The sequence below is a fragment of the Octopus bimaculoides genome, chromosome 20, assembly GCF_046866305.1.
Source record: "Octopus bimaculoides isolate indiv1 chromosome 20, ASM4686630v1, whole genome shotgun sequence".
NCBI lineage: Eukaryota > Metazoa > Mollusca > Cephalopoda > Octopoda > Octopodidae > Octopus > Octopus bimaculoides.
The window spans coordinates 15,626,682-15,647,195 of NC_142947.1; the positions used below are offsets into that span (position 1 = coordinate 15,626,682).

The 20,514-nt window shown below is 36.2% G+C and overlaps 1 protein-coding gene across 2 annotated transcripts in view; it reads left to right on the forward strand.

The window, feature by feature from the left end:
• Window positions 1–20,514, forward strand: part of LOC106875656 (monocarboxylate transporter 9) — a 56,173-nt gene that overhangs the window by 21,001 nt on the left and 14,658 nt on the right. For both annotated transcript variants that reach the window (XM_089338065.1, XM_089338066.1), the window contains exons 2-4: window positions 4,235–4,306; window positions 6,744–7,008; window positions 13,684–13,827. In XM_089338065.1, coding sequence (XP_089194191.1) covers window positions 6,765–7,008; window positions 13,684–13,827 — 388 coding nt within the window. In that variant the 5' untranslated portion in view covers window positions 4,235–4,306; window positions 6,744–6,764. The remainder of the gene's footprint in view (window positions 1–4,234; window positions 4,307–6,743; window positions 7,009–13,683; window positions 13,828–20,514) is intronic.

The window sequence follows — 20,514 nt, forward strand, 5'->3', positions numbered from 1 at the left end:
CACCCACCTAAAAAAAAAAAATTTTTTTAAAACCGAACGTGAGGTATTTTATTCTATAAATGTAATTTCTGAGTTCAAATTCCGCCGAGGTCGACTTTTCCTCTCATCTTTTCGGGATCGATAAAATAGGTACTAGTTGAATACGAGCATTAGGATCGATCGTTCGTTTCAGGTTTTCAACGAATCGATGACTGATTCATTTAATTTCTGACAATGCGAGTATAACTCGATGGTCTTCGTTCGCCAATGTTTAAACTTTTCGTAGACATACGACGGAAGTCTTCAGGTATCATCGAACGCTTAAGAAGTTCGTGTCCGCGAGCATTAGGTTCCATGTTCGTTTACACTTCGTTGCAACTTGGGCAAGTACTTTTAGCGTAGCCTCGGATCGGCCCAAGATTTGTGAGTGAATCTGAGTCCACGTAAACTGTGTAGAAGCCTGTCGGACGGATTGTACTTTTAATTCAAAAGTCGAAACTCGTTAATCTGTGAATGCGGATGTGTGTATTATATTATATTGTTTGTTGTCGTTGGCACTCCGTCGCTTACGACGTCGAGAGTTCCAGTTGATCCGATCAACGGAACAGCCTGCTCATGAAATTAACGTGCAAGTGGCTGAGCACTCCACAGACACGTGTACCCTTAACGTAGTTCTCGGGGATATTCAGCGTGATACAGAGTGACAAGGCTGGCCCTTTGAATTACAGGCACAACAGAAACAGGAAAACAAGACAAGTAACATAAAGAACGACCCTTCATCAGTTGTCGGCTGTTTATCAACTGCACATTTCGAGATGCGTGTATGTGTGTATGTATGTTATGTTTCCCTCGGTAAACTCTGTTATGTTTCCCTCGGGTGACTCGCAGAGATAACACAACGAGTTATACAATTTAATTATTACATTTATTGTTCAATTACATACAAAGAACGCACTCACCCAATGTTCGTTATGAATAAACAAAAGTCATGTCCGCCATATATATATCAATGACCTTTTACTACGACAGTCCCACAAAACAACAGCAATGAAACAATGAACTCAGACGAACCACATGACACACGGAACGTCAGACGAATTACATATCTAACAGTCCATATAACAATGTACTTACGTAAATATATGATCAGTGGTTTCTTTTCTTCCTTCAGAATGCTGTCATTCTGTGTACATGCAGAGACAAGTCTAACTAGGAAAAAAAAGAAAGAAAGAACGGAAAAGAAAGCATAAATAAAAACGAAGAGAAGCGGAATGTTTACTTGGTAATACAGCGGGAAGAATGTCATTAAATTTTTATGTGTTGCGTCTCTTCATATCTAGCACAAATATATCAAAAGAAGCTTGTCATTAGACTTGTGGCTCCTTTTTTGATGATGATGATGATAATGATGAGAAGGAGGAGGAGGAGTTCTTCACGCATCCAGAGGACGTCTTCGCTCTTACCTACAACTAATCCTATGTAGAACGCCATGGTGGAAAATCCACCGACGGCGTTTCCAGACTGGCAAAGAGATGTGAGCATCTGACGACACTCAGGGTACCAGACACCTTGCCTCAGTCTACGTTTAATTCAGGACTGTAGTTCCGTCAAAGAGACAAGTTGCGGAAAAGTGCGTCTAATAAACAGTGACCTCACCTGGTCGCTGTCAAGGAAGTGCTGGAGACGCCGTAGCCTCGGCGCATGTTAGTGCATCATCTGACACGACATGCCCAGTTCTTCAAGAAGCGGATGTTGACAGCAAATAGACCATCTGGCCAGCGAAACGAGTCCCCTCCACAGAAAACGGAAGAGAAACCGTTCCGTTCTAGTCAAACATGAAGCAAGACAGGACACAACGATTAGGCTGTATTAGACGGCGGATACGATGTGGGCATTGTCCACGTAACTAAGCCTTAATGGAGAATTTCCAGTCAGCCCATTTCTAGGTGAGAGTAGCCAACCTGTTCATCATCTCCTCTCAGTTCTTTTTCCACCTGGAAGTCTGGAACAAAACAAGCCCTGCGTGATTTAACCGGTCCTTCTGTCCAGCGCCCTACAGCGCTGTCGGTTGGCATGGACCTGCCTCTCCAGGTGCCGAGCTGCAGGCCCACTGACTTGTCCTTATTTCTTTTTGTTCCTGTCACTGCTTCATACTCCCTTTAGGTAGTGCCAATCACCTCGAATTCAGAGCTTTAGAGTGATGCCCCAGCATGGTCGCAGTTCAACTACTCAACCAGTAAAAGAAAAAAAAAAATAAAGATCGGGACTGCAGTGACGTAAAATCCATGATGGCTAACTTCATCTATTTCTCGCTCTGGGTTAGAAGATTCAGACAAAAAGATATCATTCTGGGTTACGCAACTCTACCAAGCAATTTTTGTTCTTTTTTTCTTTTTACTTTGTTAAGTTGTTCATATTCATTATCTGTTTGGCACTATCAGTGAGAGCAAGGCTAAAACTGCTATCTTCTTTCACTATTTTTGTTTGGCAACAACTGTGCATGCGTGTGTGTACGCGCGCGTAAGAGAGAGAGAGGGGGGGAGCATTGTTGTTATCACTAATGATGTATGGTGTTAGTGTTAATTTTGTTTTCTGGATATCAAATTGTTGCTGTCTGTACTAGCAAGTGTATATATATATATATCTTTCTCACACACACACACACACACACATACACAGAGTGAGTGAGTGATGTGCATGCATGAATATATAGATAATAAACAAAAACCACATGTGCTTCACACGTTTAATCTTCGACCTGCCAAAAAGTGAGACATTTGTCAGAAAAGTGTTCAATACCACTAAGTAACAGAAATAAATGAATTCAGCTGTGACAATATTTTTTTTTTTTTTTTTTTTGTGAAGAGTTGGACAAAAAAGATTTCGAATATACAATACAAATTAGATATATATGTTTGTTACCAAATGTCCAGAACTTATAGGCGTATGAGTGGTTGAGTGGTAAGTAGTTTGCTTACGAACCACATGATTCCGGGTTCAGTCCCACTACGTGGCACCTTGGGCAGGTGTCTTCTGCTATAGCCTCGACCAAAGCCTTGTGAGTGGATTTGGTAGACGGAAACTGAAAGAAGCCCGTCGTATATATGTATATGTATATATATATATATATGCGTGTGTGTGTGTGTGTGTTTGTGTTTGTCCCCCCAACATCGCTTGACAACCGATGCTGGTGTGTTTACGTCCCCGTAACATAGCGGTTCGGCAAAAGGAGACCGATAGAATAAGTACTAAAGAATAAGTCCTGGGGTCGATTTGCTCGACTAAAGGCGGTGCTCCAGCATGGCCACAGTCAAATGACTGAAACAAGTAAAAGAGAGAGAGTAAACTCTTTTAAATATATTTTTGTATGCCACAGCAGCAAACTTTCCTCATGGAATACATTTAAAAAACTACTGACGGTGACGAGCTGGCGAAATGTTTAGTGGTACTTCGTATGACTTTATGTTCTGAGTTCAAATTCCGCCGAGGTCGATTTTGCATTTCATCCTTTTAGAGTCGCTAAATTAAGTACCAGTTGAACACTGGGGTCAATGTAATCGACTAGTCCCCTTCTCCTAAAATTTCAGGCCTTGCGCCTATAGCAGAAAGGATTATTATTATTATAAAGGCGGCGAACTGGCAGAATCGTTAAGCACGCCGGACGAAATGCTTAGCGGCATTTCGTCCGTCTTTATGTTCTGAGTTCAAATACTGCCGAGGTCGATTTTGCCTTTCATCTTTTCAGGGTCGATAAAATAAGTACCAGTTGAACACTGTGGTCGATGCAATCGACTTATCCCATCCCCGAAATTGCTGGCTTTGTGCCAAAATTTGAAATCATTGTTATTGTTATTATTATTATTATTATTATTATTCAGTAGTTTTATTTTTATAACGTGCTTTCACTTCACTACCGAGCGCAGCTCTGTGCGCCTTGGGTACGTGCTGTGGTTTGCTGTGGTGCTCTTATGTTTACTGTATTGAAAGTGTTTTGCGTAGAATGTGTGCAGTACCCAGTAGTGCAATTTTCTGTATGTTATATATATTTGTAAGTCCTGGTGTTTTTGTTATGTATTTGTCTGAATATTTTTTTATTATACCTAAGGCACCTACTATGATAGGAATTGTTTCTGTTTTTAGATTCCACATTCGAGTTATCTCTATTTCCAGGTCTTTGTTATTATTATTATTATTATTATTAATATTATTATTATTATTATTATTATTTAACTTGTGTATTAATTTTTCTTTACAGATTACATTATCTGAATGAAGAAATCTCGAACATATTTCTGTGACAAATCCATTTTTAACTCATTCTTCCAAGGTATTATTTTTACATTTTTTTTTGACTCTAAAATGTTATTTGCCACTTCAAGTATTTCTTTTTTTTTTTAATTATTATTAGTAGCAGAAACTTACTGCGCCGGACAAAATGCTTAGCGGCATTTCTTCCAGCTTCGCGTTCTGAGTTCAAATTCCACCGAGGTCGGCTTTTCCTCTGATCTTTTCGGGGTCGATAAAATAGGTACCAGTTGAGTACGAGCACTGGGATCGATGTAATCGACTAAGCCTCTCCCACAAAATTTCAGGCCTTGATCCCATAGCAGAAAGGATTATTGGCAGAATCGGTAGAGCGTCAGACAAAATACTTTTGCGGCATTTCTTCTGGCCTTTCTTTACATTCTGAATGCAACTTCAGCCGAGGTTAATTTTGTCTTTCATCCTTTCGGAGTCGACAAAATATGTGCCAGTCAAGAACTGGAATCGATGATATTGACTATCCACTCCCGCCACCAATTTGCTGGCCTTGTGCTTAAATTAGAAACAATTATTATATTTCTTATTGCTAACCCACTTGTAGAGAATCAGTAAACTTAAATCACTAATTCATGGTTATAAAAATGAGAGTAAGTCCGGTGTGCTATTCGTCCAGTTTCAAACTGACTGAAATCACCTAGCTGCGTGGATAGAAGCCACTATTACTTTTTAAAATTACACTGTGATAAAATAACTTCCTATCAAATCCTGGGAGTTAATTTATCTCCCATCACTTACGAATACCTATTGCCAAACAAAGAGCTTTCCTGATTCTCAACGTGTGTCTATGTGTGATCCACTCAATGTTATATTCTGCCTGATATAGAGTTTTATACTCCTAGATATGATATGATATATATATATATATATATATATATATATATATCCTTTGCTCTCTCGTTGCTCGCACGTGACCATTGGCCATCTTTCTTTCCCTAACTTGAGTTTCTTTCCTTCTGATCCAGTCATCAATAAGTGATGTAAAAAAGAGGAGGGAAAGTATAAACAAGAGATACTAAGGTCAGAGAGAAAGGGAGTAGGTGAAGAAATTTGCTCTCATGACTGATCAGATATATAGGTAGATATACACACACGCACACACACGTTTTACGTATATGTGCATGTATGTTTATATATCTAAGGGTGTATACGAGAAGGTCCCCCCCCCCAAAAAACGAAATTTTCCAATGTTATTTTATTCACTTAGTTTTACATGTTTACACTTTTATCGCCTTCAAAGTATTCTCCATTTGAAGCAATGCATCGGCCCAGGCACGTTTTCCACTATTCGAAGCAGTGCTGGAACTCTTGCATATTGATGCCTTTTAACGCCTTTGTCGTTTTTTCCTTCATCTCTTCCACATCTGCAAATTCCGTAGCACCAGATTTCGTCACCAGTGATGACCTCCAGAAAAAGGTCCGGATCAATTTCCAACTGTTCTTTCATTTCACGACGCGCATTTAGTTGTTACTGCTTACAAAATGTGCTGCAACTCTTTTCATTCGCAATCCCTCGCTCAGAATTCGTTGACAGGAGCTACAGGACACGCCAGTTATATCAACAATTTCGTTAATTGTTCGGTGACGCTCTTCCAAGTTCATGAATTTCATGATGTTTTCATTCGTTCGGGAAGTCGACAGTCGTCCTGGACGAGGTTGGTCTTCAAGCGACAAGTGACCATTCCTAAAGCGTGGAAACCACTCGTAAACTTGTGTTTTGCTTATGGCAGCATAGTTGTAAGCTGCTTGAAGCGTGACAACTGTTTCAACCGCCCTTTTCCCCAGCAAAAAACAGAATTTCACGGAAGCACGCTGTTCGTTCGTTTCAGCCATCGCAAAAATCGACGAAAAGAGGAGAAGCACTGAAAAACAAAGCCGCACCACGTGGTACAATGACTTCACTCGACGACGCCTGTCAACCGACTGATGCCTGAGAGTCACATCAAATAGCTTCTAGCGGCGGAAGCCTGAACTGCAACGAGTTTGTCCCGCAGAGAAGGTTTCCGGTTACTTATGCACCCATTTACCTCTCTCTCCCTCCGTGTGCTTGCGTGTGCGTGCGTGTGCGTGTGTGTGTGTGTGTGTGTGTGTGTGTGTGTGTGTGTTTACGAACATAATGTTCGGTTTTGTAAACGGCCTTACAGCTCAATACGCAGAGTATATTTTCCTCTCACAAATCCCCTTTCTTTTTCTCCCCTACCACCTTTTCTCCCAAATACTCACACGCATACATGCATACATACATTCATACATACAAATGAGCGTGTCTTATTATTTCTACACACACACACACACACACACACACACATATATGTTAACATCACATTTTTATTTATCATTGACATTTTTCCAATTTCGTTTTTCTTTTTTTTTTTTACCATTTTTGTTCTTCATTCTCTCTCTCTCTCTCTCTCTCTCTCTCTCTCTCTCTCTTCTTTTCTCAGTCAACTTCACATGATCTCAGGATGTCGAAAACTAAAAAAGGTTCCCTTACCAGCGATGAAAATCCTCCACGAAAGATACCTATTGTACCCGATGGTGGATGGGGGTGGGTGGTTTGTATCGCTAGCTTCTACTGCAACCTCATCTGTTCTGGACTGGCCAGCTGCTTTGGAATAATGCTCATCCAGATTTTAGACACATTTCAAACGTCTGCAACAAAAATATCCTTAATAGGCAGCATTTTCACAGGACTCATCCTATCCTGCGGTAAGTGGAAACACCCTATGCCTCTATTTTTTCATTTTTTTTTCTTTCTTTTTCCTCTTTTGTTTTCTTGTCCGAACAGTGACAATAGGGAGTTCTTGTCAAACCTTTAAATTTTTTTCTTTTTGCCTGCAATTCAATTATTAAACTTATTGTTTTGCTGGTACCTTCAGAAAAAAGATACTTGCTTATTTTCTCTCTTTTTTTTTTTTTTTGTTTCGTTTGTTGTTGTTGTTCTCAAGTTTGATTGGCTCTGCAACTTCTGTTTTTCTTTTTATTTATTTATTTATTTTTTTTTCATTTTTTTATTTATTGAATTCTGGAAGTCGATTGTTTATCATTTGTCTTTCCTAAATCTTATCAACTGTGTTGATTGCTGAAATGATGAATAGATTTATAGATGGACGCAGATGAATGCACAGAACAATCTATCATTATTATTATTATTATTGTTGTTGTTGTTGTTGTTAGTATCAAACATTTGGAGAACTCCGTTTTATTCAGGTCTCACCCGTCACCTCCTACAAACACGCAAGACGCGAGTTCTGCTTCCCCTCCTTCCTATACAAAATTCTCTCCCCCTTTTTTTTTTTTTACCAAATAGCTCATCTCTGCTGTCAGTTTACTCTCAACGTTCATTCTCAAAGCTGATGTCTGCTCATATTTTGATTCCATTCTAAGTGCCGATCACGCATCTCTCACCTGGATATCAGCAACCATGATTCCTAATTATTAATGCTCAAAGGGCTCTCTCCCTTACACTCTTAATTACACCTACTGACTCTACAACTCTCCGAACTCCTACAACCTCCAGCCGTCTCTCGAACTGCATCGAGGACTTCTATCCTCTTTCTTCTTCTATGAAGTCAATCTTCGTTGACTTTAATATTCACAACTCGTTCTGATCTCACGCTCCTTCCTCCTACATTGATGTTGCTGCAGAATCTAATTTTTATTTTTCAAGCATCAACTCTTTACAACATTTAGTATCGTTACGTAGAAACTCCAAACATCCTTGATCTCTTTCTCATTTCAAACATCCTTGGTTTCTTTCTTATTTCTCTACCAATCCATTATCGTCTCTGCACCTACCATTATATCTCACCATAGCTACCCACCACATGTCTAAATACTATACCACCTTTCTCCCACTTCCTGGACAGTTCGGAGCTCTGGTCGTAAATACACTTCACTAGTGATATGAGACAGCTAAGTAGGTCATCGAAACTATCGTCTTAAGTATGATCTTCCTCATCCCTCACTTAATTGTCAGAACCCCAAATCACTCAAGTGGTTCACACAAAGCTACGTTACGGTAGTACAAAGGTTTGCGTGCATCGCTCAGAAAAAATTATCCTCCCCTATTGCCGCACTTTCTACCACAATTCGTGCAAGACCACAGTCTGTGAGACAAAAGTTACAGTTTGAAAGCTCTCTTACCTCCCAAACTTCAACTAGTCTTCTTGATCCCGTTTCTGAAGAATATCTATCGACTTCGTAACATCCTCAGCCATGATGATTCCGTAGGAAGTACTCTTACGAAAAAGCTTTCACGTCACTACACGATTTGTGTCCACACTCGGTAAAACTTGTTGCGTTGATTCTTGAAAGAAACGCAGCTAAAACTACGTTGCAATTAAGATGGTGTCTGCTTTGCATGGTCGTATCTTGGTGGTCAACAGAGACGTTGTTGACATTTCATAGTGATAATAGCAATGACTGTGAATATAAACTAGCAGTTCGTTAGAAAACAAGGTTGTTTGATTGAAGGTCAAAGTCCTCAATATAGACAATATTGATGAACACACGCTGTACTGTTCAACCTCGTCGAACGTATCTACAAATACGAATTGTAAATACGAACGTATCTACAAATACGAAATACGCGTGCAAACATGTACTGTGTGGTTCAATTGCATTGGAATCTCGTCAGGACCAATATAGAAAAATATGGATGCACAGAGATAAGAAAAAATTAATTATACCAGTTTTCTTTTATTTTTATGTAATACCAGATGTGCATACTTCTTCTGGCCTTATGATACTATAATTCGAAGTTGTTAAACGGAACGTGTTCTTCTAACGGTTGTGAAACACGAATTTAAAAATGGATAGTAATTCATGCGTAGAAAAAAAAATTAATAAAATTAGGCGCAGGAGTGGCTGTGTGGTAAGTAGCTTGCTTACCAACCACATGGTTCCGGGTTCAGTCCCACTGCCTGGCACCTTGGGCAAGTGTCTTCTACTATAGCCTCGGGCCGACCAAAACCTTGTGAGTGGATTTGGTAGACGGAAACTGAAAGAAGCCCGTCGTATATATGTATATATATGTGTGTGTGTTTGTATGTCTGTGTTTGTCCCACCCCCCCACCATCACTTGACAACCGATGCTGGTGTGTTTACGTCCCCGTAACTTAGCGGTTCGGCAAAAAGAGACCGAAAGAATAAGTACTAGGCTTACAAAGAATAAGTCCTGGGGTCGATTTTCTCGACTAAAGGCGGTGCTCCAGCATGGCCGCAGTCAAATGACTGAAACAAGTAAAAGAGTAAAAGAGTAAAGAATGTGCATAAAGGTGTTGCAGAAAATATTTATACTCTTTGTATTCGTGATGTCAAATATGTAATTCAGCGTCTTCAAATACTATTGTGCATACGTCCTTGAATTAAAGTTCCATATGACATGAATGAAAAAAAATTGCAAAGGAAGAGAAATCACTGTACGGTAGTTAAAAAAAAAAAAAAATGATATTCTGCAACTTGATCTCGTACTCAATTGAATACGTGTTTCACATTTTAAAGAAGCTGAAAAGAGATAGTTTGTTGTTCAATTCAGACGAAACTAAAGAAGGTGAGGCCGTCTCGTGGTCTGTTTATATGGCCAAAACTACTGTGAGAATACTGGTATCTAGGTTAACAAAATCTGTGAAAAACAGTGAATGTTAAAATGTCACGTGTTGCATGGGAGTTTCTACAACTTCTTTAATAATTAATAACTAATGATGCTGATAGTGGGAAATTTTTGGTATTTTATTTGTTTGCCCAGAGAGAAATGGTTATTTTCTAAAGATTTTCTGGCGGAATTCTGCTCTTTACGCACGCCATATAAACCCTCATAACGTTTTTTTTATTTTTTAGAAATTTCAGAAAAGTTTTGCGAATTCGTATTCTGTACACGGGAATTCACAAGCTCATAGAAAATTAACTAAAAAAGAATATTTTTTTAATCGTTTTTTTATTATTTAAAAAATTTTTTTCGAATTTTCTTTTTATACCACAGTTTAAAATACAGACAGTCCGAATTTTTTGCTTAAATCCCAACAATAGACTATTAAAGACTTTAAGACATTTAGAAATAAAAAATGTGTTTTATATGCATGCAAACATGGTGTATTTAATATCAGTAAGAGGATGGCCTAGAAGAAAACTGGATTTTTAATTTTAGTAATTAGTATTTATTAGTATTTAGGCCTTACTGTCTTGTCAATTGAAGGACTGAAAGCGCGATTGTTGGACTCTGCTTAGGGTACCAATTGGTCTTAATCCTGCTCTTATATCTGGGCTTATATTGTTGTGGTGTGCATTATTTAGTTATCAAACCTGTATATTGTGGAAAACATCTGCACTTATGCTGCATTGCTCCAAACAATCCTCAAAATCAAATGTGATCACATGGACCAAAGATGTTTCATGCAGTAGTCATGCAGACTAAATATAAGCACAAAGCACGTGCAGTCACACAGACCACACATAGTCATATTGACTAAACGTAACTACATACCAAATGGAACCACACAGGCCTAACCTTGTACAGTATTTATCCAAAACAAAGAGTATGCTAAAGGTTATATACTTCAAAAGATTGTCTTTTAAAAAAAACAAATTTTTAAAATGTCTTCTATACTAACAGATAATATTATATACACCAGCATTTTGTCATGACTTAACATTCTGGGTTCAAATTCTACCAAGTTCAATTTTGCCTCTCATCCCTTTTGAGGTTGATAAACTAAAGTGCCAGTTGAGCACAGGAGTTGATGTTATAAACTTGCCCCTCCCCTCAAAACTGTATGCCATCTGTCAAACTTTGAAACTATTAAATATACTGACAAGTTGTGTATAAACTGATATGGTGCAGGAGTGGCTGTGTGGTAAGATGTTTGTTTTCCAACCACATGGTTCTGGATTCAATCCCACTGTGTGGCACCTTGGGCAAGTGTCTTCTACTATAGCCAACCAAAGCTTTGTGAGCAGAGTTGTTAGATAGAAAAAGAAAGAAGTCCATCATGTATATATATATATATATATATATATATAGAGAGAGAGAGAGAGAGAGAGACTAATATTTCTAAGTCTCTCTAAAGGAGACTACAGCAGCGGTACTGGATATTAATAGTTATCACCAAGCCAGCATGGCAGTCCAAAAAATAGGACGAATGTTGCTGTTGATTAGCTCCAAGAAGCCATCGCCTCTAGCTAGCTATGTGACACACGAACCTGTGTCCATTATAATCTTCGAACAGGGGAGGTCAGCCGCTTCCCTTGCTGGTCTGGCATTTACAGACTAGTTTCGGGGTATTGCCCCTTATCAATGTAGAGCAGCCGAACCCAGCAGGCGTCGCTACTGACCATCTGTACGAAGGATTATTTTTTTGTCAAAGACAGTGTCTAATACTTATTTTTAAAGCCTAGTGCTAATTTAATCTATGGGCTGCTTTTGCTGCACTGCCAAGATACAGAGATGTAAACAAATCAATGCTGATTGCCAAGCAATGGTGGGGGGCGGAATACTCAAACACACACACACACACACACATACATACGCAACAGGTTTTTTTCAGTTTCTGTCTACCATATCCACTCACGAGGCTTTGCTCTGCTTGGGGTTATAGAAGATACATGCCCAAAATGCCACACAGTCACAGTGAACTCAAGACCATATTTTTGGGAAGCAAACTTCTTAACATATAACCAAACATGTACCTATTTCAATTTTTTGTGTGGGCGTTTTTTTTTTTTAGTGTGTTTTTTCTTTAGTAAATAACTTTAGTAAAGAACAGCAAAAAAGATGGTTCGATATAGAATACCCAACCCACTTGCCTTATAAGTGTACACAGTATGTACATCATCATCATCATCATCATCGTTTAACGTCCGCTTTCCATGCTAGCATGGGTTGGACGATTTGACTGAGGACTGGTGCAACCGGATGGCTACACCAGGCTCCAATCTAATTTGGCAGAGTTTCTACAGCTGGATGCCCTTCCTAACGCCAACCACTCAGAAAGTGTAGTGAGTGCTTTTACGTGTCACCCGTACGTATGTATATATATGTATGTATGTATGTATGTATATATATATGTATGTATGTATTTATGTATTTGTAGGTAGGTATAAGCATATGTATATAGAAGTACCAGAACAAATATATTTGTACCAATTCTTGTTACACACAGTTGAAGCAAACACAAAAGAGAATGCCATTTTTTTCTCTCTCTGATATCACCGACAATATTCAACCGATGCAAACTCATCAACATGTTATTTCTGTCAGTTTCCTACAAGAAATATTTCTAGAAGCATTAAAATCATTTTAAACATACCTTTTCCTTTTTTTTTTTTTTTCCATTTGTTTTAGTAGAAATAGTCAAATTCCTCGAGGTCACTTGACTTGTCCCATGCACAGCCATAACTACTACCATTTTTTTTTTTTGGCACCTTCTAGAATTTTTCAAAATAGATATTACACATTTGGAGGTATGTATCTTAGGCAGTCATAAGTAACTAGTCATGTCTTACTAACTTCTTCCACGAATATTTCAACAGGTTTTCTATTGTTGGATATATATCAAAACCTAACAGTACTATTTGGAGAGTTCATTGCCTTTCTTGGATCGAGGTTTTAGACTTATAACAGCTTCTGATATTTTCCATTTCCTTTTTGTATTTTTTACCTGTTCTTCACCATCATAACAGGTGTAGTGAGTTATCTTTTAGACCTTTGCTTCTTTCAGTCATTGAATGGAACAAACCAACACCAGTTGACGAGCAATTATGGGGAGACAAACACTCAAATGCACTTACATACATACATACATACATACATACATACATACATACATACATACATACATATATATATATATATATATATATATATATATATATATATATATATATATATATATATATATATATATACAGGGGTTGGACGAAATAATGGAAATACCTTAAAATTTCAAACCTGTGTTCTCATTCCTAAGGTAATTTTCCATGTTATTATTATTATTATTATTATTATTATTATTCAGGTCACTGCCTAGAATCGAACTCAGAATCTTGGGGTTAGTAGTGACCTGAATAATAATAATAATAATAATAACAAGATTGAAAAATACCTTAGGAATGAGAACCCAGGTTTGAAATTTCCCCCAAGATACCCGATGAAGGCTGGAGGGTATATCAGCCGAAACATTGTGTTAACAACAAACAAGATGAGGACAAATATCCGTCGAATGTAAATAATGTGAATAGAAAAGTTATGAGGGGTTATATGGTGTGCTTAAAGCAGAATTTTGTCAGGTGCTTAACCAGTTTTCTTTTTTTTTTTCTATTCTCTCCTTCAATCAGATCAACTTCAATTTACATAATAACTATATATTCCATTTCTTCATTTTCTAGGTCCTTTAGCCAGTGCCCTCATGTCTCGCTTTGGTCACCGATTTGTAATCATTCTTGGCAGCATATTTGGATCATTTGGACTACTACTCAGTGTTTTTGCCATAAATGTGGAGATGCTAATCATAACATTTGGAGTCATTGGTGGTAAATTTCAATTTTATTTTTATCTGATACTTATATATATATAATATATATAAAGAACTATTATCTTATACATTTCTGAATTTCTGGGTGCCTTTTTGTTCTGCATCTCTATGTATGTATTGTTTCTTCTATTTCATGTCTTCTATAAATTATATCAGATATACATATATATATATATATATATATATATATATATATATATATATATATATATATATATATATATATATGCAGGCAAATTGATATAGAAAGACAATACAATCAGAAAAATAAAACTGAAGAAATAATATATTTAGTTTTATAATTTAGATATATTTTTCACAATTCTCATTGAAATTTTTATTTTATTCAATTTTTATTCTTTGTATCCATCATCTGTGTAATTTTCCACTCCATTCCACGTTCTAGCTGTCTGTTATATGATTTCTTTATTCTTTCTTTTACATTTTTGACTGCATCAAAAGGGAGTCGCTGTTATGATGTAAGGAAGTTGCCGATGTGGGTGTAAAATAAACAGCCATCACCTGATAGCAAGAGCAAGCTAATATATTCTTGGTGGACAACAAGATATCTCCCGCAATCAAAAAAAAAAATTTTAAAAGCTTCTTGTTTAAAGTGTTCCAAGTCTACATTCAGTACCAGCAGAGCCAAAAAGTATACACAAAAACAAAAAATTCTTCACATATGTGGCTACTCAAGGTTGATGTTACAAACGCTGGATGCAGAAATCAAAATGGCGGATAGAAAGAAATTCACTTCCTGTTTGTTACTTGTTCTTTTATATTTTATTTCTATAATTTTATGTTCATTTTAAAAGTGCCTTTCATATATATTTTTACAAAATATTTCATAATAATTCCTTAATTATTTCTGGAGTATTTCTATTTTTCACTGATTAAAATTTTATTTTCTAGTCAAATGAAGTTCATTTCAAATATTTATGTTTATAATTTTTTTATAATAATTTGTTGATATTTTTATAATCTCGAAAATCTTAATATATTTTTTTCTAATAATTTTTTTGTTTTAAATTATATCTCTCCATTCTTTAATATGTCATTCTATTCACTGCTTATTTTATTTGGGCATTATGTGTATACATATGAATGCTTTTATCACTTGTCACAACAGTAATTTTCAATACCATATATATATATATATATATATATATATATATATATATATATATAAACCATTTATGAATGGAAGTGTTACACAATTTGATTTACTAAAAATGGTAAACTGTATAAATTGACCTCTTCCAACAGGTGCAATTATGCATGCACAAGCATACACACATATATATATGAATATGTATATATTCATATAAATAATATATATATGCATATATGCATACACTTACATATATATGTATATACATAAGCATGCGACATCCTGTGGTCACATATGCATATGTATATACATATATATGTAAGTAAAGCCATGATAGATCGTTGACCAAACACCATTCAATTTTTTTTCTCCGTATTTTTCTCCTTGTTTTCTCAGTATTCTTTTTGTTGAAGAGCGTAGCTCGAAACGTTAAAGACTTTCTGTATTCCCGAGCGTCAAACTAATACATCCTTTTGTTGTTTACACCACCTGTCCTCGTCTGTTGTTTTTTTTTTCGTACATTCTCCTTCATATATATATATATATATATATATATATATATATATATATATATATATATATATATGCATATATATATTATTTATATTATTATATGATTGAACACCACACATCCATTTCCAAGTAAGTTTTATCCATATATGCATACATACACACATATATACATACATACTTACATGCATACACACACACATGTATGTGTGTGTGTGTGTGTGTGTGTGTGTGTCTATATGTATAGAAATGTATGAGTATTTGTGCATGCATATATAGCTATGTATTTTTATATGCATGTATGTGCATATATTTCTGAGGTACTCCAGAGCAATTTCTGAAATCATTGTCAAAGAAAAAAAAAACTAAAAAGCTTTATCTAACAAATAGAAAAAAACATTAAATACTACCCACATCCTACTTAGTTTTATAAGGAAAATGACAAGCTGCTTCAAGGAGTAGAATTTAATTCATCTGGTTATGTTTGACAGTTGATCCATTCTCTTCCAATACTTTTTTCATGAAACCAGCAAAGAAAGCTCCCCACGGTGACTCGTCCAGTAGAAGTAGTAATCAAATCTCCTTCGAACCAAGCTCTTCCACCTCAAGAAAAGATAGAAAAATGTCATAGATATCTCGAATTTTGAGAAGAGTCCTCTTTCCCTGAGATTCTAATATAGTCTTGTTCTGTTTGTCAAATTTCTCTCAGAGATAACTACTATAAATTCAACTTCACATCAGTAACCATCCAGTCACTCTCGTACTTTTTTTTTTTTTTTTCCAAATATTTCTATTAAGTCTATCATTTATGGAGAACCAAAGCTTGAAAAACAATGCAATGAAGTAATGATGTTATTTCCTTTCTTTGAACTAAACTACTTTGATCTGCCCCTTTTTTTTTCTTTTTTTTTTTTGTACCAGGATAAGAAATAATTGTGCCTAGGGTAAAAATGTTTCTTTTGTTCAAAGGTCAGTACCAGAAAGGATAACTTCCACCACCAGAGAAAATATATGCCAGTTCTGTACCCCAAATTCTCATCTGCTTTTGTTTTATAGGAACTGCTTTAGTTGGACTCATCACATTTTCTGCTACTTATTTGTTCAAGAGGATCTTCAAAGCCTACAACTGGACTTTTGGTGTTAAATTATGCATTCTGCTTATGTATTAAGACTACTCTATTATCAGATTGAACACAGCAGAGGAAAAGAGACCAGGAAATAAATTAATATTTATTGCTATTTATTTATATTGAACTTTTTTATTTATTTTGATTTGGTTTGGAGGACTGGGCTGTTCCCATAGCTTTCAGTTTCACCAGAACTAGTGAGATGCTTGCATCTTTCTCTCTCTTTCTGTCTAATAATTTGTCTATCTGTCTGCTTATCTATTTGCCTGTTTATCTATTTCTCTATCTAATTATGAATCTATCCATCTCTATATTTGTGACTATATATTTGTCTATTTGTCTATCAAATTAGCTAGCTGTAACACAATTTTCTAATGTTCTCTTAACATAAATTTTTATTAACAGTAACAGGCCAGCAAATGCTATATAAAATTATTAAACAATGTAAATTTTTTCTTTCTTTTTTTTTTTTTTTGCATGCTCAACATAAAATATATCATTCAGAATACAATTTATTCATAATGTTATTTTATGTTATTTGGACATAAGAAAATTTTCACACACACACACATACACACACACACGCACACATATGAATGCATGACCCTACAAGTATATGTATACATATGTGTGAGACTGTGTTTATGGTACCTCTATTGTATTTGTATTTTCTACGATTCATGAATGATCCAATGACCTGAGACACACTGGATCACTACTAGCCTGATGTAGTCCTCTTTCATATCATTAGACAAATCAGTTGTTTGCTGTCCACATTTCTTTGTTTGTGTCTATTTTCTTTTATTCAGCTAGATCACAAAAACGAAAGGTCAGTCACACAGCCCAAAAATCCACTCCACTCTCCTCTTATGAGGAGAAGAAGAAGAAGATAAATCCAATCTGGGGCCCATCTTAAAGTACTGCAGATTCTAATTGTCAGGGAATCAATTTGTGACTAGTCTGCTGTGGTTGAGCTACTTCTCAGTTGCATAGAAAGAGTGGTGTTGGTGATGTTCCTGCTGTTATTGTCATTGCCGATTATACCCAAGCCCTGCTTGCACAGCCATATAGCATGGAGACAGTTGGTCAAAAATCCTAGAGATATTCCAGCAGGTTTGGCATGCTGGATGTGCTAAGCTTTACTCACATCTTGTGTTGGTGGTATTGATGTCCTTTCACAAGGGCTTTCATAAGGACCTCCTTGTGTTAGTCCATAGAAGAGGACGAAATGAGAATGATTTGAGAGAACAAATGAAATATTTAAAATCTTGATGGATTTCAAAAAATCTTAGGTTTGTGAAATGTTATCTTTGCATTTTTTTTTTTTTTTTTTGGTTTTATTTTTATCTGATGGAACAACAGCAAAGATCTACAGAAAACAATATTTACATAAGTATTCTATTAACATCTGCCTGACTACACACTTAATTTGCCAAAAACAACTTTAATATCAAGACAACTGTTGATAACAAATATTTTGTCAGCAGGTCATGAATTCAAGATCTTCCATGACTAATATGCATGTAAAGACATTAATTTATAAGATAAGTGATGTGCAGGTGAGTTTGTATGTATGTGTGTATGTATGTATGTATGTATGAATGTATCGATGGATGGATGGATGGATGGATAGTGTTGTGTGTGTGTGTGTGTGTGTGTGTGTATATATATTTTTAAAATTCAAATAAGTTATCTATAGAAATGATAAGGCGGCTAGTAAATATAATTCAAAAGGTGCAGGAGTGGCTGTGTGGTAAGTAGCTTGCTTACCAACCACATGGTTCCGGGTTCAGTCCCACTGCGTGATACCTTGAGCAAGTGTCTTCTACTATAGCCTCGGGCTGACCAAAGCCTTGTCTGTGGATTTGGTAGACGGAAACTGAAAGAAGCCCGTCATATATATGTATGTGTGTGTATATGTTTCTATGTCTGTGTTTGTCCCCCCAACATCACTTGACAACCGATGCTGGTGTGTTTACATCCCTGTAAACTAGAGGTTTGGCAAAAGTGACCGATAGAATAAGTACTAGGCTTTCAAAGAATAAGTCCTGGGGTCGATTTGCTCGACTAAAGGCAGTGCTCCAGCATGGCCACAGTCAAATGACTGAAACAAGTAAAAGAGTAAAATATATAATGAAAAGTCAGGGTGCAATATCTACCTGTTTGCTTGAAAGGTACATATGTTCTTATTTGTATTATACTAAATGTATCTTACAAGTGGGATGACTATATATATATATATATATATATATATATATATATATATATATATATATATATATATGTGTGTGTGTGTGAGAGAAAGTTGGTATGTGAAAGCACGTGGTTGGATGTATAAAAGATAATAAGAGTGAAAAAACTACAGAAGGCTTGTGTTACATGGTTAAAGTATATATTTAAATTATGTCAGAAAAATGTTATAAAATTTTTTTGGTATATAAACATTGTATTTTGGAGAAATAACCGGTTTCGTGTTGTCTTTTCAAATTTCTCTACTTCATTGTAACATGTGTTCACTCCAGTGTACAAAAAAGAGTTCTATATAGGGGGAGGTAATTAGGGATTTCTTCCAGTATAAGGGAGGTAATCGATAAGAAACACACCACATGCTAGTCACTACTACCCTATGACCCAAAATTATTGGTCCCCACAGAACCCAAGAACAACACAAAATAACACTAGATCAAGAAACATCCCACATACTAGAAATTCGAAACAAAAATATATCACATACAGAAATGTTACACACGTCACTAACCAAAACACCCACAGACACCCACACACACATAACAATCTGAGGCAACAATACTACCATTCCCCCGAACCAATCCCGTACAACCTCACAGACAGCTCATGCAAACAAAATTACAAACAACATTTTTTAGCCCCAGACCAGATACACCAGGACACAGGCTGGAATCTAGTAATCAGGAAAAACCGAAGATAATCAATCTCTCAACCAAACCTCTTTCAAGCATAAAAATAGACATCCTCTCAAAAGGACTAAAATTCACCCCCAACTCCACGCAGAGCCAACCAAAATGAAGTGAAGGACAGTATAACAGAATTCTGTAGAAAATTAAGACTCACAGAAGCATTTACCAATCACAACACTAAAGATGACTCACTAATCAAAAACAAAAGTGAGCACATCCCACACAAAGGAAGAAATAAAAATATTGATGAATTCTGCAACCACATTGAAAACTTCCCTTACCACACCATGCATAAACAGACAGTTGACTCAAACTTTAACACTTCACAATGGAAGGAACTAATAGAACTCCAAAATAATGAAGATATTACGATTAAGGAAGCAGATAAAGGAAGTGCAGTTGTAATAATGGACACATTATACTATAGAAACATAGTAATCTCAATGCTTGATGACAATCAACACTATGAAAAAGTCACAAACTACACCCCACAAAAAATAATGAAAACCCTGTCCTCACTAATTAAAACACATGGAAAGGAACTGACAACCAAGGAGATTGATTTTCTAACAAACTTCAAATGCAAGCCTAGCCTCTTCTATGGTCTGCCAAAAATACACAAAAGCCAGATCATAAATGAAACCATCAAAAAATCACCAAAAACGTACATACATACACCAAACCCGGGGGACCTAAAACTGCAACCCATCATAGCTGGCCCAGCCTGTGAAACACACAGACTAAGTCTATTTATGGACATCCTCCTAAAATCCTTCCTTAAACACATCAATAGCTGTGTCAGAGATGACTTGGATATGTTAAATCACCTCCCAAAGAAAGTCAAGGAAGAAACAATCATGGTCTCATTTGATGTGATTAACTTATACACCAGTATACCCCATAATTATGGACTGGAGGCAATTCAGTTCTGGCTGGACCAATTCCCGGAAGAAATCCCAAACAGGATCAGTAAAGAATTCATTACTAAATCGGTTGAATTC